This window comes from Medicago truncatula, chromosome 4 (genome assembly GCF_003473485.1).
Source record: "Medicago truncatula cultivar Jemalong A17 chromosome 4, MtrunA17r5.0-ANR, whole genome shotgun sequence".
Taxonomy (NCBI): Eukaryota; Viridiplantae; Streptophyta; class Magnoliopsida; order Fabales; family Fabaceae; genus Medicago; species Medicago truncatula.
Window position 1 is genome coordinate 46,068,359 of NC_053045.1, and position 27,564 is coordinate 46,095,922.

The 27,564-nt window shown below is 34.6% G+C and overlaps 4 protein-coding genes and 1 non-coding gene across 6 annotated transcripts; 3 read left to right on the forward strand and 2 right to left on the reverse strand.

Annotated features, from left to right (window-relative positions):
- The first annotated feature begins 3,227 nt into the window (after positions 1-3,227).
- On the forward strand, positions 3,228-3,374 carry LOC112421446 (U4 spliceosomal RNA). The gene has a single exon (XR_003011774.1). It is a non-coding gene; the product is annotated as a U4 spliceosomal RNA (small nuclear RNA).
- Positions 3,375-9,001: 5,627 nt separating this feature from the next.
- LOC25493370 (uncharacterized) lies at positions 9,002-10,033 on the forward strand. The gene has a single exon (XM_013601853.2). It carries the CDS (start codon positions 9,002-9,004, stop codon positions 10,031-10,033), a length of 1,032 nt encoding a protein of 343 aa, XP_013457307.1.
- Positions 10,034-10,979: 946 nt separating this feature from the next.
- Positions 10,980-13,688, reverse strand: LOC25493371 (tubulin beta chain). Its single transcript, XM_013601854.3, has 3 exons — positions 13,147-13,688; positions 12,652-12,921; positions 10,980-11,928 (listed from the first exon to the last, which is right to left on the reverse strand). The coding sequence occupies exons 1-3, from the start codon at positions 13,538-13,540 to the stop codon at positions 11,258-11,260; spliced, it is 1,335 nt and encodes a 444-aa protein (XP_013457308.1). The 5' UTR covers positions 13,541-13,688; the 3' UTR covers positions 10,980-11,257.
- Positions 13,689-15,147: 1,459 nt separating this feature from the next.
- Positions 15,148-21,548, reverse strand: LOC25493372 (N-acetylglucosaminyl-phosphatidylinositol de-N-acetylase). 2 transcript variants are annotated; one of them, XM_039833664.1, is made up of 10 exons: positions 21,190-21,548; positions 21,051-21,111; positions 18,256-18,326; positions 17,391-17,455; positions 17,170-17,214; positions 16,983-17,063; positions 16,776-16,843; positions 16,013-16,064; positions 15,744-15,904; positions 15,148-15,649 (listed from the first exon to the last, which is right to left on the reverse strand). In XM_039833664.1, exons 1-10 carry the CDS (start codon positions 21,296-21,298, stop codon positions 15,583-15,585), a joined length of 780 nt encoding a protein of 259 aa, XP_039689598.1. In that variant the 5' UTR covers positions 21,299-21,548; the 3' UTR covers positions 15,148-15,582. The 2 variants fall into 2 exon arrangements, with proteins under 2 accessions (XP_039689598.1, XP_013457310.1); XM_013601856.3 differs by having other exon boundaries at positions 16,013-16,061; positions 21,190-21,495.
- Positions 21,549-22,357: 809 nt separating this feature from the next.
- On the forward strand, positions 22,358-26,753 carry LOC25493373 (putative disease resistance protein RGA3). The gene is made up of 2 exons (XM_013601858.3): positions 22,358-25,070; positions 26,374-26,753. The coding sequence occupies exons 1-2, from the start codon at positions 22,461-22,463 to the stop codon at positions 26,386-26,388; spliced, it is 2,625 nt and encodes an 874-aa protein (XP_013457312.2). The 5' UTR covers positions 22,358-22,460; the 3' UTR covers positions 26,389-26,753.
- Positions 26,754-27,564: the final 811 nt, after the last annotated feature.

Genomic DNA, 27,564 nt, shown 5'->3' on the forward strand with positions numbered 1-27,564 from the left:
AAAAAAAAAAATTTGAATTTTAGTGAACTGAATTGTTTCAAACGGTTTTGAATTGAACTGAACTCTTTTAAACTGAATAATTTTAGAACTATTAGTAATAGTTCTGTTTTTTTTGTTTCAATTCAGTTCAATTAAGCAGTTCATTTTTTTGGTTTTTTTGCCCACCCTTAAATATATCAACAAATACATTTTTTTTTTTTTTACAAAAACAAAACGATATTCATTAAATTTAAATTGAGAGAATATATTAGAATCGACGTTACTAAAAACGTAAAGAGTGAATCTGCAAACAAACTCATGACATTCAAGTAAATAACATACAATGGCAAAATGCATACAAATAAACCAAGTTGTTTGGGCTCCACTGGCAAGGAGCTCCTTCCAAGGACGTATCCGGGGAATACTGGGTTGGATTCCCAGGGGGAACAACGCTTGGCCAGTGCGCATGGCTCTACGCACGAGCCGGATTAGTCGCCCACCTTTGGTGGGTCGGAAACCGGTGCGAAAGCAAAAATAAAATGCATACAAATAATATTATAAAATTAAAATCAACAGAATACTCATGTCTCCGGATCTGCAACGTTGATGTCCAAATCATTGCTTGAATCTATGATTAACTAAGTTGATCTTTCAATATAAATCAAACAAACACCACAATAAGATGTGAAATCAAACAGCGCAAAGACAACGAACAACACAACGCCGCACTCAGACGACGAAATCACAAAAAAAAAAAACCAGAAGACAACACTTGATATATGTGAAAATCACTTGTTTAGATCGAAAGGAATGGAAAAAAAAAAAAAACAAGCAATATGGATGATTCTAGGAGAGAAGTTTGAGTTTCTCTTACTAAAAAACTAGGCTAAAATATGTTTTTAATCCCTGCAAATATAGCGAGTTTGGATTTTGGTGCTTGGTATAAAAAAAAATAATTAAACCCATCTCTCCAAATTTTTTTGCTTTTTAAAATAGTCTATGGCCCCACTTTCATGATGATTTAGCGCATTTTTGCATACTTGTCGTTAGCTTACCATATCACTTTGTCCACTTGCCATCCACGTGGCATTTATTTCAATTAACTAATTTAATAAACATTTTTAAAAAACATAAAAAAAAAATTGTAATTAAAATAAATCAATCAAATTTTATTAATCTTTAAAAAAAAAGAGGTTTATTAATAAAAAAATCATTCATCTCTTTGCTGCCCAGAATTTGCAGAATAAAAAATTCATCCTCCTCTCCCAAATTCCAATTTCTAGGTCTGCATCTACAACACTTCACACATACATTCATCTTCACAAAATACATACTAAGAAAAAATGAATCCCACTCACAGAAACATTTGCAGTACCAAGCCATAAACAAATTCATCTGTGAACCAGTCTTTGCTCTTTTCATCTTCGATAACCACCACCGCAGTCTTTAGCTTTTATGAACAGCGTCACCATGGGAAGAGGAAGATGCGACCGTCGCCGGAGTCGTGGACAACTCCGGTGATGGTTTTATGGGAAGGTACCGTCGCTACTTATGAAGGGATTGTGGTTACTGCTCGTCGCAAAGGTGTTTCACCAGAGCATTACTGTTCATTGGAGGTCGCGAGACAAGATGGTGGATTGAGGCGGCGCAAACCCAGATTTGGTTCTGTCCAACACAATGAACCTCGTGTCCGCCGCCGAGTAAGCCTAGATCTTATGAGAGGGGCTTTGTTTCAATGATTCTAAACTTATTCCTGCAAATCCAAGATGGGAATAAAATTTACCACCTTTCAATGATTGAGGAAGAAGAATGATGATGGAGGATTAGAGGATGAATGTGTTTGTTCCATTGAAAAAGAAGCATGGAAGGAAAGAGGGGAAAATGGGGGAACCACAAGATTTTCCCCTTTTCTTCAGTTTTATTGTTTTTTAATTAATTAAAATTTAATTGTTTTATTTTAATTGCAAAATTATTTTTTCTGTTTTTTAAAAATGTTTATTAAATTAGTTAATTGAAATAAATGTCATGTGGATGCCAAGTGGACAAAGTGACACGTCAACTAATGTCATGTATGCAAAAATGTGCCAAATCATCAGTTAAGTGGGGTCAGAGACTATTTTAAAAAACAAAAATATTGCAGGGATGGATTTAAAAAAAAAAAATTACGTGGGACTAAAACCCAAATTCGTTATATTTGTAGGGACCAAAAATATATTTTAACTAAAAAACGAAGGTCGGTTAATATTATTTAGTTGACTTTTCTATATCAATGAATACTCTAACGAATAAGTAAGAATGCATCAAATATGGAAAGTATTTTAGGTTGAAAAATGTGTATATGTGGAGAGATTATGAGTTAGCTTTTATATTGAGCAACTAGGTTTCTAGCTATTTTTTAACTTGTTTCTGATGGACTCTTAGAATATCCACAATGGTAGTTTTTTAATAGAGATTTTTTAAATGAACCCCACATTACATATCACTTATTTATAATATTTTAATAAAAGTATTTATTAAAGACTCAATGACTCCAATAGAAATACATTAATAAGGACTCCAATGAAAAGTACTTAAATAAGCCCCACTAATTTTACATCATTAAACAAAAATAATTTATGGCAAGGAGCTCCTTCCAAGGACGTACCCGGGGAATACCAGGTTCGATTCCTAAGAGGAACAACGCTTGGCCAGTGCCATGCCTCTACGCATGAGCCGGATTAGTCGTTCACCTTTAGTGGGTTGGAAACCGGTGCGAAAGCCAAAAAAATAAAAATACTGAAGGAGATAATATAAGAGATAAAAGAATAAATTTAGATCTAAAAACTTGTGATTTTCATGTTAACACATAATTTTAAGTTTCTGCTTTTATGCGGTTCAATAACAAAAGAAAAACTTTATACTTTTCAGTTTTTCATTAGTAAAAAGTATGTTTTTACTTGGTTTGTTCCATTGATAATGATCAACTAGATAGACAAAAATGTCTGTCTGCAGCCACAGAAGGGTCATTGCTATGCTATATTGCGCATCCTTTGTGATTTCTGCAGCTCGTGAGCTTGAATGAGAATAACGTTAGGCTCTGATTGATTGGTTTTAAAGCTATGAATGGTGAATGTTTGATCATAATAGTGGACGGGTTTGGACTCATCATGAGTTATCAGTTAACGTTGAAAAATGTCCCACATCGCTAAGCTGAGAACAAAATGTGATACACAGCTATATAAAACCGAAGCTGAATGGAAGTATTAAGCATCTTTGCGCTTGGGGCAATGACGCAGCTAATGAGGTTCTAACCGAGGCGCGTCTATTGCTGGTTGAAAACTATTTCCAAACCCCCTCTTAGGCCTAGGTTTTGCCTTGGCCTTTGAGAATTTCTGGAAGGGCTTTGGGGTAAAGTCCTACAATTTTAGTCCAATTGTTTGAAAAAATGCCTTGAGTTTCTTTCAAAAATTGAGAACTCATAGCTATAAAGGTTTAAATATGTTTTTATGTCCAGTCCTTTTAAAATTTTAATTGTAATTTTAGTCACTATAATATTATAGTTTTAAAGAATAGTCTTAATTTTGAAAACTTTTTAATGAATACTTTTAGTCTTTTAAAATAGTTTCTATTAAATGCAAATAGGTGAATAATTTTTTTTTAGGGACTAAAAATATATTTAACTCAATTTTTTTAAAAAAATTCTCAATGTTAAATGGTATGATTAAATTACCATTTTTTTCTTTTTTCTTTTTCATTTGTGTGTTGATTAAATAAAAAAATTTCTTTTTCATTTGTCCCTTTTCCATACTTTTTAACCCAAGATTGGTGATGTAACATATTTTAAATTAGGTGTCATACGATCTGATGATGTTGAATCATCACTGAAATTAATATAAAACTTTTTAAAAACTTCAATTTAAATATCACCCTTTTTAAGTTCAAAAATCTGAAAGAGAAAACCAAAGTCCAAAAATGCGTGAATTTATTTTTTGTGGTGGTTGGGGTTTGAACCTCAAACCTGAGCTGAGCTCACGAGGACAAAAAAAAAAATGTGTGAATTTAAAATTGGAGGATCTATTTCCTGAGTGATTGAAAATAAGGTGACCAATATTATAATTAAGTCAATTTATAAAAAAAAAAAAGAAAAATCAGGTTTTAGGGAATTATTTTGAAACTACTAAATATATTTTTGAAGGAAAAAATTCTTGAATAACAAAAAAAATATTTTTTTTTACAAATATAAATGATATTAATTCATTCAAATTGATATAGCACATCGATCCAAATGCAAATTTGCTAAAAATAAAAAAGATAAATCTGCGAACAAATTCATACCATCCATGTTAATAGCATAAAATAACAAAGTAGAAAAAGCCTACACGTATGACTATATTCAAGTCTCCGGAATACTCATGCATCAGGATTTGCAACGTTGATGACGCCAAAGTCATTGATTGGATCAGCACTAGATCAAAGTTGATATGACAATCTGAACGGAATAAATACCTGAACAAACAAGAAAGACAAACAACGTCGTAAGAAGACGACAAACAAAACAATATTGCACTAAGACGATGAAATCACGAAATAAAAAACGAAATAAATGTGAAAATCACTTATTTCAATGAAAGGGAAAAAGAAAACGAGTTGGTGGGTGAAGAAGAAAAAACTAGGGTTTTGACGACGCCTCACAAGGAGCAAGTGTTTATTAAAAAAAAAATTATATACGTTCCAAAAAGTCTTTGTGATGAGATTGATCGAAAAATGTAGTGGGTTCATATGGGGAGATTCCCCCAACACAGATGCTCCCGTCTTGCTTCATGGACAACAATCTACACCCGAAAAAGCTTTGGTGGATTGAGGATTTGTTCATCCCGTGACATGAATATTGCAGCCATGATGAAAGTTGGTTGGTCCTTGAGTAAGAAAAATGATGTGCTTTGGGTAAAAAATTGTCAAAGCTAAATATAAACATGGTCATTATTTAATGCCTTGAATTCAGGTAAGGAAACCAGGATTGAACCTATGGCGTGGGATATGTAAGAATTGGGATAAGGTTAGCCAAAACCTTATTTGGAGAGTGGGACAAAGAAGAGATATTAACTTCTAAAGGGATCCCTGGGTACCAAATGTTGGAACTCTTGAATCTCATGCTCTACTTCCTATTCCTCATGATGCCTCTAGTAAATCAGCATCCAACTTTACAAATAATAATGGGTCTTGGCTACTGCATAAGTTTGACAGAATGCTGCCACATAACATTACTAACTCTATCAAATATGTTCCCGCCCCTCACTTGGATGCTCCAGAAGACTCTTTGGCTTGGAATGGTACCCCTAATGGTGAGTTCTCGATAGATGCCGCCTATGATTCCCTTCATAACCACCCTTCTCCCTTGCACAACATGCTTTTTACCCGCATCTGGAAATGGCAGGGACCTGAAAGAATTAAATTTATGCTATGGAAAGTTGCTAGAAGCATTCTCCTCGCAAATCTTGCAAGGAAAAAAAAAAGGTATGACACCTACTTACTGCGCCATATTTGCAAATTAGAGACCGAATCTATCATCCACACTCTTAGAAACTGCACCTTGGCGAAAGAACACATGGATGAAGTTACTTGATCCCACTGTCCAATATTTGTTCACTACCAACGACCTGCAAAACTAGATGTATGAGAACCTATCCAGGAAAGTTCGAGGTAATTGGATCATAGTTTTTGTTGTGACCATTGATACTTTATGGTTTGCTAGAAATAATTACATTTTCAACAACTTTATTTCCTCCACAACCACTTCTCTTCATATGATATATGCTATGATAGCAAATAGCAAATATCTGAGAGTGCCAAAAGCGTATAGAAATATTTATGCTACGCCTGTTTTTTTTTTTTTTTTTATCAAGCAAGAAAAGCAGTAAGAAGCAGGTTAGGGCCTGAACCCTTAACAAAAGGACACATTACAAACAAATACTAGAGCATGGGAAATGTAAACTATCCCTATGAAGCAAAGGAAACATAGCTAAAATTTGGTCAAAGCAATCTACAACCAAGTTGCCTTCCCTATGTATGTCGTAACATCTACTTTTTACAACTAACACATGGAGAAATACTGTTGTTTTGGTCTTTTTTTCGAATGAGTTCTGATTCCTGCAGAACTAGTACCAACTTTATTTCTAGGACTCTCTTTTGCTTCTTAGTTTTCCTGTCGGGTTTAATTTGATTGGCCATCTCATATTGCTTAGGTAAGTATTTCTCAGCATCAATGTGTATCTTCATAGCAGCCACTTGTTTTTCTGTGTCAAAATCAGGTTCCAAAGTACTGTCAGTAGCAGTGTCATCATGTACCATGCCCCCCCCCCCCCCAAAAAAAAAAAAATTGCTTAATATTTTAACACTTTTAAGACTAGCAGTTGTGTGATTGTTGGAACCACCAGAAGCTTGCACTTTGCTTTTATCATGACCTAAATCTTCATCAATTGAGGTAATTGGAACAGCAAGCTTTATTGGAAATAAAACCTGAGAGTTGACACTCTGCAGTAAAGCCATATGATCCCTGGCTATGCTTGCCATGGTCTTATTCTCTGGTTCTAAACAAGTAGTCCCCTTGGAAACCTCTAGGACAGGTTCTGCAGTGGCAATAAGCACATCAGCTGAATGCATAGAAAGTTCATGTTCCTCCAGTAAGGCATCCCCATTAGGAAAGTGACAAGCTTCATTGATCAATTCAAATGAGTTGTGAAGAACCAGAGAAGGATCCTCAACCTGATCCTGAAGTTTACTAATGGTGACATTAGCAAATACATTGGTTCCTGCCTTCTCAAAGCAAACAGAATTGAACAGAGTTGCATCAGACTCCTTGTTAAACATCTGTGCAGATTTGGAGATAATGAGAATATCTTCCTTTTGGCATAGCTCTGATTGCTTCACTACCTTTCCCCTTGGATCTGTGAATTCAGTTTGGGGATTATTGGTTTGATGTCTTTTGGTAACCTTGATCCTGTCAGTGTCATCATGAGCATTCATTGAGCTTACTTTCTTACAACTTTGCAAGGTATGACCTAACATTTTACAGTGTGCACAATACATGGGTTTCTTCTCATATTCAATAGCAATAGGGAAGGCATACCCCTCCCTTTCCACTAGAACAGAATCAAACAATCTTCCAGACATATCCACATCCACTAACACCCTAACTTACAAGTCAAACACTCTAGACAAAGTCGCCTCGTCTATGGTAAGGGGGTACCAATACCTGAAGCTATCTCGAACAACGTCTTCTTCCTCCAATACTCTTGAGGGAGATGCATCAACCGAACCCAGATTTGAGCAGGAGTTTGTACCTGATGTTGTGGCATGAAGTCCTTCGTCCAACAGTAGAATCTCAGAGCGCCAAGTTTCAAATTAACTGCTCCAAGAGCCAAAATCTTGCGCATATCTTCGGAAACAGAGGAGAATCTTCGTGGAAAGACTCCAAAAGAAGAAGAAGAGGAGAGAAGCGAAGCAAACACCCTAAAACGGAGTAGAAATGTGAATCTGAACGGTGGAACAGGGCAAAAACCAGTGCAAAACCCTTACCGGAGCATCGCCGGAAAGATGAGAAGTCGCCGGAAAGCGACGGTTATGGAGAGAGAAAAGAGAATTCCGGTGGATCCATTTCTCCTACCACCAAGATGTCAATCTATGTTACGCCTGTTACTTGTTGGAATCCGCTGCATGCAGGTTCTTTCAAAATCAACACTGATGGGGCGGTTAAAAACATGGAAATGTCAGCTGCTTGTGGTGGTCTTACGAGGGATACTTCAGGTTATAAACTCACACACACAAGTGGAGGCACCGGGATTCGAACTCCAATCACAACATCCGACCTAACAATTTCGGCATTCTGCCAGTTGATTAAGGAGTTGCAGACAATATATTTTTCTTTATGACCATTTACAATGGTCACAAATATTCAACAACCCTCAACACCCACTTTTTCAATTCCCAACACTCCACATCATTTTCTCTCTCTTAATTCAACACTCATCCAATTTTTACCTCTCCAATGGTTTTTTCATTCAACACCCTACCCCACCACCTTTTATTTCTTATTTTTATTTAATTTTATATTTTTGTTTTTATAATTACATAAAATTACAATTATCGATTATAATTAAATTAAAATGAAGAAACACTTAACAATTTTTTTTTTTTGGTAAAAACAAAATTTATTTAAATAATTTATTTTTATTTTCTTAACATAAATAAAATGCAATACAACAAATAAAGACTAAAACTTCAAAAGAAAAGCTAATAATAAGATTAAGAGAGTGAAAAACTTGATTTTTTTTCTGTGTCCAAATCAAATGATCCAAGTCTCTATTTATAGAAAAAAAAATTACGAATTTTGGTAAAAAAAATAAAAATAAAAATTATTTGCAATGAAATAATTGAGTCCAAATTATTAAGAAGATAAAAATCCAAGCAGTCAATCAAAACATGTCAGGTGTCTCTGTGGGCCAAGCTTTCAACATGTTGAATTTGTTCAACACCTCTCTCCTCCAACTCATATTTTTCCCAATTCAACAACCACCCTACAATGGTTCAACATGTTGAATTGCAAATTCAACATTCCATTGCACATAGTCAAAGTGTGAATCGAGCAAAAAAAAACTCACTTAAATTAGGATGGAGGGAGTATATATATATTTTTTTGCAGAGCATCAAATGAACCTTAACGCTGTTGACTTATCAAACACTCATTCCTACTATTAGAAGCACATAATAAAACACACAATAAACAAGACGTTAAAAGGTGCAAAAAATGAATATCTTAATAAAAAGGGCCCAGTACCCCCACCCACTATGACACTATCTCTTCTCCTTCCTCCCTCTTTCCGCACTCATACACATTTCTCTTTCCGTGTCCCTCCAAACATATTTTTAAAACGAATCAAATCAAACATTGATTCATTCTATTCTATAAATAAAACCATATCACTCTTCATAACCCTACTTTTACATAACATAGCAACAGGGTTGATTTTTGTGAATCAAGTCAACCATGCCTCTTCTATGGACCAACAAAAACAGGGTAACCCGAGTTTTCCAAATCGTCGCCGATCTTCATTCATCTAAACGCGCTTCTTCTTTCACTGTTCAGACCGGTTTCCCAACGTCCCTCATCGATCTTTTAATCAAAAACCGTACCCGTTTCACAAAACCCAACTCCAGTAAACCGTTTCAAACCCAAACCTCTGATCCACTGCCACCGGAGACACCCTGTTTTAACGATTGCAAGGTTGATTGCGCCGAACCGGATCACACTGAGTCTCAGAATTTAACTCAGTTGATCACCGATGATGAAAACCTTCATGTAAACGATGATGGGATTTGTCGGATTGGAAAAAGCAATGATGGGTCGGGTTCAAAATTGGTACTTGGTATTTTTCTGATGATGTTTGTAATTATCGCTTCAATTGCGAGTTTTGAGAAACTCACTGTTGGAATCACTGTTTCAGCATTCGTGCTTTTGTTTCTTGAATACGCAATGAAGCATAAGGTTGCTGTCAATGATTCCTTGTCATTTGAGGAAATTAAGGTTGTTGGTGTTTCTTCTGAAGACACTTCTTCGTATGATGGTGTTAAATTAGATTGTGTCAAGGAAGATAAGAAATTGGATTGTTCTGGAAAAGTTTCTTTACATGAAAATAAAGTTAACAATAGTGTTAAGTTTAAATCTATGTTGAAGAAACTTTTGGGTCAAAAGTTTCAACGTTCTTCAAGAAAAGAGGAAAAAGAATGCAAAGTTGAAAAAGATTTTGAATTAAAAGAGGAGGTAGTAGTGGTAGATAGTGGAAGTAAATCACCGCTGTTGCTCAATGTTAAACCAGAAGACATGAGAGTGACTAGTGAAGTGAAGAGAGTAGGGAATTCAGATTACATGATTTTATTTGGAATTGCACTTGTTGGGCTTGTGTTGGGTCGTTTTCCAGCACTAGTACTTGCAATGACATGGTGTTTGATGGTAAAGATAGGTGCAGTACGAGGAAGATCCAAGAAGTCTCTGATCAAATCTTATGTTCCAAGTTCTTGATGGAATATTGGATGGTATGGTGGTCTTTTGGTGAATCAAGTTTTGCATACTCGATTTCATTATTGTTTCTTTGTTTTCTTCCTCACACATTTTAGCTAGTATCATGTAATTCAATTGGTGATTAGAACTCCAATTATTTGTTGGGATTTGGGAATCCAACTTGATGAAATATGTAAATTTTATAGCTACATATAACTTTATCACTGACTTCAATTTTTGACATTCTCCTCTCAAGTTTGAGCAATCATATTGGCATGTGAGCCTTAGCGCATGATTTTTATCTTATGCAGGAAGTGATTATTTAAGAACTGGTCATATTGATTACGCTAACAATTTGTGTGAAAAGTAGATGATGAAAAAGTGAGTGATGAAATTGGAAGGAACAAAAAAAAATCATAAATATATGCATTCCAAGTTCCAACTCTACAAATCATTCATGAAACGAACGTGAATAATGAACAAGCCCAAAAAAAAAAAAAAACTGATTTACATTTACCTACATTTATATCTAAGTTGAAAAAGTAACTTATCTATGAAAAACGATTTGAACAAATTAACTGTGTTTTTCTTTCTTCACTCCAAACAATATCTTAATGGTTCAATTGATAAAAAGAAAAGGATGGAATCATTTACTTTTTCATTGTATGTAAACGTTTGTTAAAAATTCTGTTCAATTTTTTTTATGTACCTTAGACCTTAGTGGCAAAAAAGATTTTTAACCTGACTTCATGCAAACTATAGGACCTCCTAACCACGAACCAAATCTTAGCGGCTTATCAAAACTTTAAGTTGACAAATTCTTCTTTAATTTTACAGATGATAGTTTTGTTTGTTATTGTTTACAGGATCTGAAGTCAAATACTATATTTGATCCTGGTATGGAGATTAATTTAAAGAACTAACATATATATATATTCCAATCAAATGAGAATGGCAAAAGTATGAATTCATATTTAATTCCAAGCCCCAACCAATCGTAATTGACATATATTGACATAAAGTGGACAAATAAAAGAAAAAATTGAATCGGGAAATCATCGACCTAGTAAAACATCCAATGATTTAGTAACAGAAGCATTATTACAAACCAGCTTATACAATGACTTTAATTTCTTACAAACAACACATGAACAAGTCAATGTATTTTGAATATCAACAAATTAAACTCGTTCAAAGTCATCCATAATGCAGTTTGAAACAACTTTGACAACTGATTGAGAGGCCTCAAGCACCAATCTCCTCTTCGTCCTCTTCATACTCTTCCTCATCAGCAGTAGCATCCTGGTATTGCTGGTACTCTGCCACCAAATCATTCATGTTACTCTCGGCCTCAGTGAACTCCATTTCATCCATTCCCTCACCAGTGTACCAATGCAAGAAAGCCTTGCGCCTAAACATAGCTGTGAACTGCTCGCTGACTCTCCTGAACATCTCTTGAATAGATGTTGAATTGCCAATGAAAGTGGATGCCAACTTAAGACCCGTTGGTGGTATATCACACACGCTAGACTTGACGTTGTTGGGTATCCACTCAACAAAGTAAGAAGAGTTTTTGTTCTGTACATTAATCATCTGCTCGTCCACCTCCTTGGTGCTCATCTTACCACGGAACATTGCTGAAGCAGTCAAATAACGACCGTGGCGTGGATCTGCAGCGCACATCATATTCTTAGCATCCCACATCTGCTGAGTCAATTCAGGCACAGACAAGTTGCGGTACTGTTGGGATCCTCTTGATGTCAAGGGTGCAAACCCAACCATAAAGAAATGGAGACGAGGGAATGGGATAAGGTTGACAGCAAGCTTTCTAAGATCAGAGTTCAGCTGCCCAGGGAAACGTAGACAACAAGTAACTCCACTCATGGTAGCAGAAATGAGGTGGTTAAGGTCACCAACTGCAATAAAAACATATCAAAAATTAAAAATGGAACATACGGCTGAAATGAAAATACACTTTTTACAAAAAGCTTTCCAAAAATCTAATGATTACAGAATTTCAACAACCATAACCACCAGCTATGAGTGAGATCATACAAGGCCTATAACTAAACCTACTAGAATCCTCCCACCAACATGATGATTATAATCCTAATTTAATTTGTTGTAAATGTAAAAAATCAACAGCATCACTATATCCATCATTAATTAACCCAACACTTTATCTCTAGGTAATAACTACACCAGCATTGTCATCAACAATAGCAGAAACAACAGCCCAACACCATCAACAAGATAGTCACTGGCATGTGAATAAAACAGAACAATCCATCTGCTTTCCTCTGTTCCCTTTAAATGCTATCTTTTCAATGATACCAAATGTACCACTTTCACTTTATGTCTCTCATTTTTTCATTTTTTATTACATATCTAACACAGTTATCTACAAAATTTATCTACCCTGGTCTATTCTAATATATTCTATTCTGTCTATAAAAGACATCAAATAAATTATGTTCTCTCCTATTTGCCAATCATTATTTAATCATCTAATATTCATCAAAATCTAATTATCTAACAGTAATACTAATAACAATCAAAATCAAAATTGCAAGGTATCATAAAATGTACAGGATAAACTGCAGTAAAATTCAAAAAGAATAAAGGAATGATAAACCTACAAGTTGGTGTGGCAAGCTTCAATGTACGGAAGCAAATATCATAGAGTGCCTCATTGTCCAAAACCATGCATTCATCTGCATTTTCAACAAGCTGATGCACAGAAAGGGTTGCATTGTAAGGCTCCACAACTGTATCTGAAACCTTAGGTGAAGGAAACACAGAAAACGTCAACATCATACGATCCGGATACTCTTCCCTAATCTTCGAAATAAGAAGTGTTCCCATTCCAGAACCAGTTCCACCTCCCAATGAATGACACACTTGAAATCCTGTTCACACATTACAAATTTCTCAAACACACAACACATAATGTAGTTTGTAGCACCGAAAGGAGATTACATTGAATTATATCATTTTCTCAAAGTATTATTACGTCATTTTATCAAATTATTTACGGCATGTCGTGTCAATGTCTGTGCTTGGTTACTACACTTCAATGAAATGTTAATAATAATTGAAAATTGAATTCGAAGAGAATATTGATAATATAATACCTTGCAAGCAATCGCAATTCTCAGCCTCTTTCCTCACAACATCCAAAACGGAATCAATCAACTCAGCGCCTTCGGTGTAATGACCTTTCGCCCAATTATTTCCGGCACCGGACTGACCGAAAACGAAGTTATCCGGTCGAAAGATCTGGCCAAACGGACCGGAACGAAGCGAATCCATGGTTCCAGGTTCAAGATCCATAAGCACGGCGCGTGGAACGTATCTTCCACCACCAGCTTCATTGTAATAGACATTGATACGCTCAAGCTGAAGATCGGAATCGCCATTGTATTGTCCGGTGGAATCGATGGCGTGTTCGTCGCAGATAACTTCCCAGAATTTGGCTCCGATCTGGTTACCGCATTGCCCGCCTTGGATGTGGAGGATTTCTCTCATTTTCTCGGGAAAATTGAAAAGCGAGGGAAAATGCGCGAGAGAAAACGAGAGAAAGCGAGAGAATTGGCGTTATTGTGATTGGTTGAGAGAATTTAAAGGCGCGATTGTGCGGTGTCGTGTCGTTTTGAAAAATTGTTATTTTTGACGGGTTTGAATTAATGGTACTCGTTATTTCTTTTTGTGAAAAAATTATTCCATTTTTTTATATTCATGACTTGGTTTTTATTGTATCGTGGGAATTCTTGCAACCACCCAATCCTTTCTTTTTTCTAGCTGTTTTTTAGTGTTGTTGTTCTAAAAATATACTGTTAGTAACTGATTTTGTGGTCAAATATTGGAAGCCAAGAAAAATATATTTGCAAAAATAATTAGTTATGTTTATGATACTCCATAATTTTTTTTTTCTTCTAAAAATATACTGTTTTATAATTACATGTTGATTAAAAAGTACAACTATAGTGTTTTCCTCTCAATTACTAGTGTTTTAAAACATTTCACGATTAATGTGTGTTAGTTGGCTAAACAAAAATTATGAGTGTCGTGTAAGTAGAAAATAATATATTCACATGACCTAATGCTGGAAAAATATTCATTTCTTTGTAGGACTATTCACTGTTAAAAAATACAAGGGAGATGCTAACCAATGCTCTTAGGGCGTTAGTTAAGAAGATTAATATAGAAATTATGTATTAGAAATTTATGAAAAGTTGAATGTTTAACTTTATGAAAGTCAAAAAGTTGATGTTTTTAATAAATTTTTTATTTTATTTTTAACATCCTTAACCGTTGCCCTTAAGGCACTAGTGAGCAAAATCCAAAACATAAATATAAGAAACTAAAATAAGAGGTGTAAATTCTAATATCTTTAATCATGTCATATTTTGGGAAGTGCCATTTGCTTGAGGAAGATTTAAAATATGAGAAGCTCAATTTTTTTTCTTTCTAATATTAGGGTACATTTTACTATCACTCAATATATGATCTTTTCATTTTCTAACATTAGGGTACATATTTCTAACATTGGTTCTATTGGTCCATGATTTTAATTTTATTGGTGGTTTATTCGATGTATTTGATTTGGGGCAAGCTATATTTGATTTCAGAAACAAAAAATATTCATATATTATCGCTTGGTCATTGTGAATTTTGAAATATATTACATATAATTGATTTACGAAATTACTCATTGTATATAAATCGTTCAGTTTTTAGTTTCTCAAACTATGTGTGATCTGAAGCTTTCCTAATCTTCATTTTCTACAAATAATTGCGAGTACTCATTTAGTTTAGCTTGATTTTGCCTCGTTTATTGATTTGTGGTCACACTTGCATATCTTGTTTTTGGTTTTAATTTCAAAGTTATTAAGCTCTGGAATTTGCAGACCTATTTTGCTTTGAAGTATTTGTCAAGTGTTTAGTCTTGCAAGTTACTAGCGTTTGTGACTCGTGCATGTGAGTAAGACCTGCTAACCAAAGTAATGAATAAGCTTCAATTTATAGAGTTAGTTATATAATTAGTGCAAATGAAGTGATTTTGTAAGTCAATAACAAAAATGGCACACATTGTTTTAAAAAATATGCTCAAACTGTAGAGTGGATGAAGGATGTTTTAAAAGTGTAGTGGTGTACACATTGTTAATTGCAGGGACTAAACAAATATAGTTTTTTGACTTCCTCATCTTGTTTGCAATTCAGATTAACATGATTTTGAAAAAAGTCATCCAAATTCAACTATATCGCTGCAAAGAAAAACTATTGTGCTACTTTACTAATACAAATAATTACAAACTAAGCAAGCAAAACCTCACTTAGAGCACCGTTAATGAACATATAACATCTAAGGATAATTTGAAGAAAATTAGCAGATTCTATTCAATCTTGATGAGAGAAACTGGGAAGGTCGCTGAAGATTGAACCATAGATCCACAGAATGAATAGCTTGAACCAATAGACGTTTGATGTCTGATCATGAAGATCCAAATAGAATAGCAACAAATGAAAGTTGATCTCACATGCAACACAAACTTTTTGACTTTGTAACTTCACTCAATCTTTCTAAGAGTGTTCATATAGGTATAACTAGACAAGATTACAAAAAGCTTGCGGAACCTGCAGAAACGAAATCAATTGTTAGATGAGGAGGTGATGTTTTGTTATGTAATGCATACATCTTCACAATAAAAATTAGGTAAAGCATGCATACCAAACCCACTGGCTTTTGTGTTGGGCCATAGCAATAAAACTTCTACGTGAATGCTCGTTTACCAAACACTGCATTGTCCCATTTGAGGGCAGCATGACCCAAAACATGGACAACCATACATCAATTGGACCGCTATATTTGCGCAATATGTTGGTGCTGACCTGAGAATAATGAAGACACACAAGGAGAGTAAGTCAACTTGAACAAGTTCTAATAAAGCACTTGGCTAAATAAGATAAGAGAATAAAATTAAGAATGAGAAAACATACAAGCTCCCAAACTTCAATATCTCTTCGTGATTTATCATGTAGTAGCCTGCTGCTTACAGCACGGAAATTTTTTAGATGTCAGAGGTAGAAGCATAAGAATGAGAGAAAATGATGTGATTAGTCTACTGAATCAAATCTAAATATGAATATAATCTGTTTCTTGCACTTAACTTAATGTTTCATTTGCTTTGATACTGTGCTAGAGATCACACACATGACACGAGGAATAAGAGAACTGTTAAAGAATCCAGAAGGACAATTCTAACGATCAGTGAGGCACAATAAACAGAAAGATCACTCGTAAAATTCAAAGAATTACCATCAGAAGCATGTGTGGTCAGGCATCAATATCAAATTTAACATGATGGTATAATCTGAACCACTTTAGCTTGCAGGAACTTATGAAATAAAATTTCACCAAGTTTAAAAAAGGTACTGACAGGAGTTAGAAAGGCTATTCAAGGTTAGTTGAGTTTATAAGTGTTTTAAGTAGATGAACTAAGCTAATCCTCTTAAAACAAATGGGCGGGGAAACTAAGTAGATGAACATAGATGCAAATGGGATCATAGCATGGAAAAGGAGGGGCGGGGAAATGACCTTAGAGTATTGTGCACACCATTATCACTCGTTTATTGTTAATTTAGTTCTGAAATTATATCTTGTAAAATAAATCTCAAACTGTAAGTGTTATATCTCCTGATTATTTCAGTTGCAGTACTTATTGATCAATCAATAGTCATACATAGTAAAAATTCAACTTACCATACTCCATAATGCACGTCACGATGATTACAATGTCCCGAGACACCGTATTTGTCAAAAGTAATAATCTGGGGGAAAAAGGCATAAATGAGAAGTGCCTCCTTAAAAGATAGATTTGAACAAAATAGTATTCTCCCAAAAGATGCTTATGGCAGCAAAAATGGAAGCTTTAGGACTCAAACTATGTTTCCAGAGGCAGGAACTTACCATATCAATGCAGTGACTAGTTATCTCTTGCTCAATAATATTTGCCATTAAGTCATGGTTCCAAGCTTTACCAAAACCGTCCTACGTATAACAACAGGATAAACAAAGGCAATATAAGGAACTAACAAAAAAATAAAAAAGAGTAAAACTAAATTTTATAACTCCAATAGACAAATTGGACCAAAACCTGCAGATCTGGATGGTTGACAATCTTCACTTGTTGCATAGGAACCTGTGTGCCAATGTTACACAAACAATACCCTTATCAAATTGCTAGATACCGGCTACCTTTAACTTAAGTAAATAACATTATCATGCAAAAGGCTCTATGTTTCCCAAGAAAATTTTGCATTAAGGATAGCTATGACTACTTCAACCACATCAATTTCAATCTGCTTTGTAAATCACCTTGAGAGATACACAAGCCTGAAATAGCTCTTGTTTTCTGACATTTCCTTTGCCATCTGCATCACCTACAGAAAAAATTAAAAATAATGACAATCAAAACCATCTAAAGGATTGAAACATAAACATTTAATCATTCTCAAAGTTAAAGCCCAAGGTAGAATCTTTGATTTTGTGACATGCAGAATCCCATAGAACATTCAAAGAAAAATTCCAAGCCATAAATCTTTCGCACGTAATAATAAATCCTCCATAATTTAAAGGCTTTTAAATAGAATTATAGAAAAACAAATAAACAAAAGAAGAAATTTTTATTGCATGCAAACAGTGAAAACATACAATAATTGATGAGTTGTGCAGCTAAGAATAAAGTCAAATTCATAATGCTACTATAGTTTATTAGTTTGATGATAACATATATTGATTGCGGATAGCAAAAGCAAAATATCCCCCATGTCCTCCATAAAACGCCACGGTGGAGGACATCTGATCATTGACGTCTATTTGATAACATTGACATCTATTATCATCTGATCAACAAGATTGGACTTCTTTTTGCATATTACCTAATCTAGCTAAATATCATTGACAAGGTATGGATGTATTTAGTGGCAAGTGGCAACAGATGGTTCATTTACATTGAAAACGGATAAAAATTATTTTCTGTCAAATTTGAACTTGCTTCATATACAAAGATTCCACTCGAAGAAAATTCAATACAAAATGGAGTGAAAGAAAATACAGTAATTTAAAATTAATTAAAAATGAGCATAACTAAAAGTCATGATCGCAAAAAAGATTAACATAAACACAGACCTAGTGTTACTGCTATAAATTACAATATAAACAAATTATTTGAAGTAATCACCATTAGATAAGCAGAGTATTTGAACATTATGACCTCTTGAAGTCAGAAAATTTATAGTTGGAGTGAAGAACCTGCAGAAATGGAAAAAAAATTCAAGACAATGTGAAATCATAATGAAGAAGTTTGAGAATATAGACTTTGAAACTGTTAGATTCACATACAAAGAAATTGTCGTTTAAGTACAACATGAAATCACTTTTTGTACAATTTCGATTAGGGGCTTAGTCTTCAAGGTTTACTTATTTACCTAGCATTCAGAATTAGCCTCAGTACAATGATGAATAAAACCCAAAAGACATATTTTGTATCCCTGTTTGGAGCAAATAGTATAGGATACGCCAACTAAAATGAAAGTAATGCAGTTCTAGAATTAGTCATAACTCATTGACAAGCCTCATGGAAAATAATGAGACATCTAATTAAGAAGTTGAAGCCCAAAATGATGAATATATGCATGCCTCATTCACATAATAGAGTGGGCAAAATAGGTTGTTGAATTAATTTAGCTCATATGGTCTGTTTGAGTGTGTAACTTAGCATTATAAAATGAAAGGATGGCTAGGAACATGGTAGTCAAATCGGGATACGTATCGTGTATCGTTTGATCACTTCTTTTAATCGTGTATTGTAAGATACATTAACAAAAAAAAAAAAATATGACTTAAAATATCATATATAAACTCCAAAATACTGCAAAACTCAAGTCATAAACAAAAATAAATAACAGAAAGCATCCTTAATTCAATAAAAATCAAAGTAACATAACTCCATGATAACTAGGAGGTTTTAGACCCTTACCATATTCACCAACAGGGTGTTTTGGGATAAGAGTAAGATACCCATTGGTGAAGGGTGTTATTGTATCGTATCGCAATAGGAATCAGTGAAGGGTCTTTTTGTATTGTATCGCGATAAGTATCGTAGGATACAAGGTGTTTTGGGATACAGAGTAAGATATGTATCCGTGCAGGATGTTTTCGTATCGTATCGCAATACATATCATATGTTTTTTTTTTTAATCAGCAAATTTATTAAGCTCGACTAGCGCAAGGTGCACTAAGCCGACTAGGAGGAAAAAGAGTACAATAGTCACCATATAACAATAGGCTAACAACCACCACCTTAAACTCGTTAAAAAACCTCCTAAGTTCCAAACCAAAAACAGCTAGCAGGAACAGAAAAACAACAAACAGCAGAACAAAAAAAAAACCGCTGAAACAACCAAGAAACAACAGTTGAACAACACCAGAGGCATCCGAAACACAACAGCAGAACCATAGCAGCCAAGAGAGGCTCCTGCCTACACCAGAAACGCAAGCAGCAACAGACCAGCAGCAGGAAAAACAGAAAACAGCAACCACTGAAGCCAAGAGCCGCATCACCGCAACAAGCATTCCTTCGGATTCCAATTCCACTCGTAAAACAAACATGCCGGCAAGTTTATTCTACCAAAACACCACCTCCAGGCCAACACCTTAATAGATTCCAGCAATGCCTCACAATCCAACACTGCATTATTAAAAGTTATATCATTCCTAGCTTTCCATATGCTCCAAATGGCGGCATGCCAAATAAGCCTCACTCCCTTACAAATCTTTTTATTATAAACCGCTCAATTCCAACATTCCCACGTGATAAACAGATTCGGTGGAATTATAAAATTGAATTCCAGCCACTCCATAAGCTCACGCCAGATCACAGACACAATATTACAGTGGAGGAAAAGATGAGTTGTGGATTCTGCAGAATTGTTACACAAAACACAAACCTGAGAACTTTCCGGCGGAAGAGAGTTTCTAATAGCTAGGTTGATTTTCGTTGGAATTCTATCATTTTCGTTGGAATACATATCATATGTATTGTAGGATACTTACTACACTGATCAGGAATATTACTAACAGTCCATAAATTTCCTCTGATTGAATTGAGAAGGCACACACATGTTATTTCCCAAATTTCTCACCAATTTCTGCAAGTTAACTTTTCCTCAAACTAAATTGCTATCATCGCCCTATAAGTCATTCAGAGGATTCAACTGGGCATTGAACTTCATATACATAGTTCCAGCCAATTCTAATCAGTATTTATTTTCAGCTAACTAATAGGCAAATAACAGCTTATGAATACACAATAGGTGACTATCTGAGACACACGAATGTTTATATGCTATTTTTCTTCATTCAAATGTATCAGTGATATGCAAAAAGAATAATGGAACACTAATCAGAACTTAATAAAATAGCTCTACACTGAATTAAACCATAGCAGGCGTTTAGTAGTCCAAGTAATCAATTATCAAAAACTTTTATAAAGCTAAGAATAGACTTTTTATAAGAGGAATTATATTGTAGCTTTTTTATTTATTTTTTTATCTCAATTCATGCTCATGTTTAATTTAGGAACTACTGTAATATTTCTTCATTTCTCTCATAGCTCATCTTTTCATTTTCTTGACTTTTCAAGTCTCTCCCACTTTTTATTAGAGTCCCCCCCCATGTGAAAGGTTTATGGATATGCCCTTGCTAGCAAGTAACACCCCCTATATGTCATACAAGGATTCAACTAGTCATTTATCAGGTTCTTTATATTGGGCCTAACTCACCCTTTATAAACTATTTCAGCGAATTTAAATGGACAGATACACCACGTGAACAGTATTTAGCTTGGTGTGTGGCCCGAATAAATGGACAGATACTGTATAAAGTTCCAATACTGACACTGCATCAGACATAAGACACTTGTTCGATGAATTTGAAGTGTGAGTGCTACATAGATATAAAGAGTTTAGAACATACATGGATTCATCGTCAGGGTGAGCAATAACCAGCAAGACATTTCTCTTCCGAAAAGCTCTACCTGGAAAAACAAAATTAAGAAAAAGAATAAAAATTTAGACCGAAATAAAAAAAAGTTGAGAAAGAAAGTGAAGCTTACCATCGAGGGTAAAATGTTTGGTGAAAGGGGTACGGGGGAGAAGGAAAATTTTGCATAGAGAAATAATCCAAAGGAAAATGAAAGAAGCGATTATGAGAATCAAGGCCATGAAGGTTGAAATTGAAACACCAATTCAATGATTAGTGCTCAAAATGAATTGTTTTTATTCATCTCAGATTTCAATTCCAGGATTAACGTCGCGGGAATAGAAAGGGGAAAAGGATTTGGATCACCTGCTGCGCTTCTATCATCTGCGGTCTTTACAGTGCCATTTTCAGCCGTTAGATTTAATCTAGGAGTGACAAAAACCCTACATACATATGATGAGATGAGAGAGAAGTACATGACAATGTCACGTCACTACTACCTTAGTGCTCACTCACGCACGAGACGATCAATTTGGAAGAAAACAACAGTCATGTATGAAATGAAAGCAGTATGGCTGGTTGATCGAACTGCTTCACACGCTACAAATTCACTTTCATTGTCACTATTACGCTTAGTTTGGACTTTGGTCAACTCGGCCTAATGCGACTAAAATTATAAACAATTTTAATTTTCTTACTAATAATAATAATAAAATACAACAAGTTTATTTTTTCTTAAAAAAAGAGTTTAGGGATTTTTTTTTAAATTGAAAAGTTGTTTTTCTAATATAAAATTTAATTTTTTTAACTGTTTCTCTAGGATATTTTTTAAATAGAACTTTTATTATTTTAGAAATATTGCTTATCTATCAATAATTTTAATATTAATTTTTTTTATCTCACATACGAAAAAATGCTTAATAAAAAAAAAAAAAAGTAGTTGCATTTTCAATCATATACTCCCTCCGTCCTAATTTATAAGCTAAAAACACTAATTCACACTTATTAAGAAAACTAACACTTAGTGATTTGAGGTATAATTTTTTTGTGTTCTTAGAATAAGTTTCATGAAAAGATGTAAAAATAATTCTCATTTGTTAAAAATTATGGAGAAAATAAAAAAGAGAACAAATTGAATGCAACTTGCATTTAATTTTACATTGGAAAAGATGATTTGTTTGAAAATACATACTAATAGCATAAAAGTTGATCTTTTTTACTTATATTTTGAGATAAAGAAAATGAGATTTTTTTGTTTGTATTTTAGGACGGAGGGAGTACGTCTTCCACTCGCTGCAAAGCACCTTTCTCACTTTGTCATCTTTTTCACATTATTATATTTTTCTCCATCTCTGCACTGCTGTATCGCCAGCTGGAGATCCTGTACTTGGAAGTTTGAACCTTATGGTACTTTGTTTATTCCTTAAACTTCAACTTCCACAGTTTCAGAAAAACAAGAACATGGCTTCAACAGTTTCAGGTTTGTTAACAAACATGTTAGACAAACTACTAACAACAGCTTTCCACAACATTTCAATGGCAAAGGGTCTCCAACGTGAAGTAACCAATCTCCAAAACACTCTCACCATCATCAATGCATTCATTCTTGATGCTGAAAACAAACAAACACAAAACAACTCCATTTCACTCTGGCTTCAACAACTCAAAGATGCTTTGTTTGATGCTAGGGACATTTTTGATGAGATTGAATTTGAATCTTTAAGGAAACATGTTGTCAAAAAACATGGAACCTTCAACACTAAGGTACAACGTTTTCTCTCATCTTCTACTAACCCTCTTACATTTCGTGTTCAAATGGCTCATAAGATCAAACATATGAATACTAGAATAGATCAGATTGCTTCTCTTAGGATGAAATTGGGTTTAATAGTATCAGAGAATCATGCCAGTGGAAGTAGTAGTACTAGGGTTACAAGAGAGACTCATTCTTATGTTAGACCTTCTCATGTGATTGGTAGAGATGGAGAGAAAGAAAAGATTATTAAGTTCTTGATGGATCCACTATTGGTTAGCGATGATGATGAGATTGATGTTATTCCAATTGTTGGAATTGGAGGGTTGGGAAAGACAACACTTGCTCAATTAGTTTATAATGATGATAGGGTGATTGAGCTTTTCGATTTGCGTATGTGGGTTTTTGTTTCTGATGTTTTTGATGTTAAGAGGTTAGTGTTAGACATTCTTAAAGCTATGCATGGAATGGAAGTAGATGCTCACAAGTATAGTTTTGATCAATTGCAAAATATGCTTCGCGAAAGGTTATGGGGGAAGAAATTTTTGCTTGTTCTAGATGATGTTTGGAATGAAGATTATAGAGAATGGCTTGAATTGAAAAATCTTTTACTGGGGATGCATGATGGTGATGATGATAAACTTGGGAATAAGATTATCACGACCACTCGTAGTGACAGGGTTGCTTCGATAATGGGGAATGCTTATAAGCACAGCTTGAAGTATCTCCCAGAAGAAGATTGTTTACAGCTTTTTGTTAAGTGTGCATTTCCAGCAGGAGAGGCGAAACACAACCCAAGGCTTATGGAGATTGGGAAGGACATTGCTAGAAAGTGTAAAGGGTTACCCCTAGCAGTGGTAAGTTTAGGGTGCTTGCTTAGAGCAAGGCCTGGTGAAAGTGAGTGGAAGAAAGTACGAGATAGTGAAATTTGGAAAGTGAACCCTCAAGACGATGATGGCATTTTGGCTGCGTTGAAACTAAGCTATAATCACTTGTCATCTGGATTGAAACAATGTTTTTCTTATTGTTCAATTTTTCCTAAGGGTTATGAATATACTAATTTGGAGCTGATTTCGTTTTGGATGGCACATGGACTACTGCAAACGAAAAATGAAGATGAGGAACCAGAAGATCTTGGGGAGTTTTATATTCAGGAGCTAGTTTCAAGGTCTTTTTTTGAATGTGCTGCTGAAGAACAATTGGTTATTGACGGTCTTATTTCTGAAGAACTTGAACTTCTAGGCATCAACTTTTTCAAAATGCATGATCTTGTTCACGACCTTGCTGTGTTCACAATGCAAAGTGAAAGGGCAGTCGTAAAATTTAAATCAACAAATATAAAAGAAAAAGTGCAGCATTTATCATTTTCAGACAGTGGTGAAGGAGTTCCTACCTTCGGTAAAATGCCGAGTAAGATCCGAACCATTGGATTCTGGCATGCTAGTCAAAAGGAACTTGCAATCACCGAACCTTTTGTCAAATGGATCTCCAACAAGTTCAAGTACATCAGGGTGTTGAATATTCAAGGTTCTAATTTTCAGTTCTTGCCGGATTGTTTCGACAAAATGAAGCATTTGAGGTCTCTTGATCTAAGCTATTGCCAGAGGTTGGAAAAACTCCCAGATTCCATTTGCATGCTTCATAACCTAGAGGTATTAAATCTCTGTAGATGTGTATCACTTGCATATATTCCCAAAAATTTGCTGAATCTTATCAGCCTTAGGATTTTGTGGATTACCACAAAAATCACTGATTTGTCTTTCATAGGTATTGGAAACTTGAAATATCTACAAATTTTAATTTTGTGGAATTGTGATAATTTGGTCTTCCTTCCACGTGATTTGAGGCACTTGAGTGCTTTAAAGAGACTGACTATCGAGGCTTGTGAAGAGGTGGTTAGTTTTGAGGATGAAGGAGAAGATGATGAAAACTACTCCTTGAAACTTGAACGGGTTTCAATTGACAAATTACCAAATTTGGTAGCATTACCTGGTTGGCTTAGAAGAGCTGGTACAACATTGAGATACTTGGGCATTTCAGAGTGTTCGAGTTTAATGGCATTGCCAGAATGGTTGGTAAATCTAACATCACTCGAGACGCTTCTCATTGCCGACTGTCCAAATTTGACACTACCCCAACATATGGATCGCCTTCAAAACCTTCAGAATTTAAAGATATATGGATGTCCTCAGCTAGTTGAGAGATGTAACCAAAATACAGGCAGTGACTGGCACAAGATAGCTCATATCCCAAATGTTGAAGTAAGTGTAAATCCATTAATTGTTTCTCTTTGCCTTCTATTTCACATGTACTTATTGCTTATTTATTCTGCTTGTCTAACAGAAACCTGCTTTTCATGTTAATTCAATCCAATTCATTCTATAGGCGCAATCCAATTTGGATTTTAGACTTCCCTGTTGAAAACTTTGCATTTTACTGAAGTTGCAATATACCAAACCTTAACAAAATTTATAATCTTTTTTGAATGAGTTTTGCACTTGTAAAAGTTTAAATGGTTTTACAGTATGATGTAAATATTAGATTTCTAACTAGAATAATTTGAAAGTAACATGCTAAAAAGAATTTCAAGAAGATCTTTGATCCATGCCTGAGGTGAACCCCTAGATAGCAACATTGACTAAAGCATCTGAAACTATGTTGATCGAAGAGTGTACCCTCAGTCCCATTCATCAAACCAAAAGGCATACATAGTTACATACTGATATCTCGTAGTAGATGAAAAGTCTTAACTTCCTATTCAAAGGGCACGGTACAGACTCACGGCGTTCCAAACAAACTCAGTAGCTCAACTTCCAAATAAATAAATCCCTTCTGTAGTAGCTAGCAATCCTACCCCTAAAGACTCGTCCTGTGATTTCTGACTCGCATGATCCTTGACAAACACCAAGCCAAAAATGCAGCACCATTAATTTTTAACCATTCCTTGCTGCAGTCTTCCTGTCTATCACACATCCTTATTCTAATTTCGTATGTGAACCAACGTTGCTTGAAACTCATATAGGACATCAGGGATAGAGAATATGCTTGTCCAGATAGCATGGTTTACCCCAATGAAAGGGATAATCAATACTTAAATGCAAATCTTTTCCTTATAATGACGGGAAATGGAGCAACTTTTGATGGACTAGTTCACCTGTCTGCGTTAGTGTGTCTGTTATGGCAAATTACCTCTGCAATCATGCCTGCTAAAAAACAAAAATTAACATTGTTTTTACTTGCATATTTTATATTTCTACAAAGGGGAGAGAGAGAGCTGTTCCGACTTTCTACCAATTAGTCTTTTTTCATTTCTATTATTGTTCTACATTAAATAAGCTACAGGGCTATGAAAATTAGCTTTGGATATTGCTTCAATAGTTAAGATTTGTTGTTAAACATACACACGGCGACCCTCAATTTCAATCCTCTCATATGTGAAAATTTGACATGACCATATCATGAGAGTTGTTTGGGTCTAATACTGAGTCCCGGTTATTTAATGCCCATGTTTGTTTTTGCTTATTTCTAACCTTTTTTTTTGTTTTGTTGGTTTTGTCATGGAAGCTTGGCAGCGTTTAGGATCACTGACAATAGTGCAAACACAGTCACCAACACCATGGAGGCAGTAGAGACTTTGAAGTTTGCATTGCTAAGTTTCCTTCTACATCGTTTATCATCTATTACTGGTTGTATACAATCCCTTCTGTAGCCTTCCTTGTAGTCGCGCCTTGACCAACTCCATGTCCAATGGAAGCAAGCCGGACAACCAACAAACTAACAATAACAGCAAAAATCAACGGAGTCATAATTTCACCTATTCCAAATAAAGTAAAGAAAATGATTACTTAAGATATAATCAACTAATAAATTAATTACATGTCTATGTTTTCTGTATGTGTGTACTACTACTCAACTATTTTTTTAATTCATTGAATTTCATTTTCTCTCTTTCTTGTACACTTAGGCCCCATTAGGCTCAAATTATAATATCTTATTATTCATTCAAGTGTAAATTTTATCTCAAGGGAGAGTTTGATTCGAAATTATGAGGATATGACACAGATTTTTCCCCTTTCTAACTCTTATCTGCAATCCTTCTTCCTTCCCTTTCTCTCCATTGGTTAAATTTTTTTTTGTTATTGTTAACCAACTATTTAAAATCTTATTGTTGAATGAAACTAGTAAAAACTCTTGATCACTATGTTATAGAAATTAGAGACTATGATGCAATGCTGTGACATGTGAACTATCTTAGATAATCTGTTTGTTTAGTGAAACATGATTGATTGATCTTGAAAAATTTGACACCATGTTAAGAAGAATGTTTTTAGGCAAAAACATATAAATGGTTCTAACATTTCACCTAAACTTGTGCTTATAAGATGTTTCAAATAAGAGGCTACACCGAAGCAAATGATTCTGAACTTAAATTAAAATTAACATCTGAAGCCTGAATAAAAGACCAGCTGAACATTTGACAAGTTATTTGTCAAAAAGTTACTTGACTATGCTTTTTCATCTAAAGCAAATCAGTGCCAAACCGACAAAATTCTAAAGGTATGTTCGGATGGAGGGTTTAGAAAGAAAAGGGATGTGAGGATTTATTTTTCTCTTTTGAATTGTGAAGACTATAAAAAGTTTTTTAAAATCAATTAGGCATGATTGAATTATTAAATGATCATTAATCATAATGCTCTTTTAATTTTTTTTAAATTTCAAATATATATCAAGATAAACCCTCCCTTCCAATTAAAT

What these genes read in the sequence shown, in the direction of transcription:
- LOC25493370 (XM_013601853.2), top strand. Translation starts at nt 9,002, where the DNA reads ATGCCTCTTCTATGGACCAACAAAAACAGGGTAACCCGAGTTTTCCAA.
- LOC25493371 (XM_013601854.3), bottom strand. Translation starts at nt 13,540, where the DNA reads ATGAGAGAAATCCTCCACATCCAAGGCGGGCAATGCGGTAACCAGATC. An exon ending in GAATTGCGATTGCTTGCAAG is followed by an intron (nt 12,922 to 13,146) that starts GTATTATATTAT and finishes ATGTGTGAACAG; the next exon opens with GATTTCAAGTGTGTCATTCA. An exon ending in GAAGCTTGCCACACCAACTT is followed by an intron (nt 11,929 to 12,651) that starts GTAGGTTTATCA and finishes TTTTTATTGCAG; the next exon opens with TTGGTGACCTTAACCACCTC.
- LOC25493372 (XM_039833664.1), bottom strand. Translation starts at nt 21,298, where the DNA reads ATGGCCTTGATTCTCATAATCGCTTCTTTCATTTTCCTTTGGATTATT. An exon ending in GACGTGCATTATGGAGTATG is followed by an intron (nt 16,065 to 16,775) that starts GTAAGTTGAATT and finishes CCGTGCTGTAAG; the next exon opens with CAGCAGGCTACTACATGATA. An exon ending in ATATTGAAGTTTGGGAGCTT is followed by an intron (nt 15,905 to 16,012) that starts GTATGTTTTCTC and finishes CATTATTCTCAG; the next exon opens with GTCAGCACCAACATATTGCG.
- LOC25493373 (XM_013601858.3), top strand. Translation starts at nt 22,461, where the DNA reads ATGGTACTTTGTTTATTCCTTAAACTTCAACTTCCACAGTTTCAGAAA.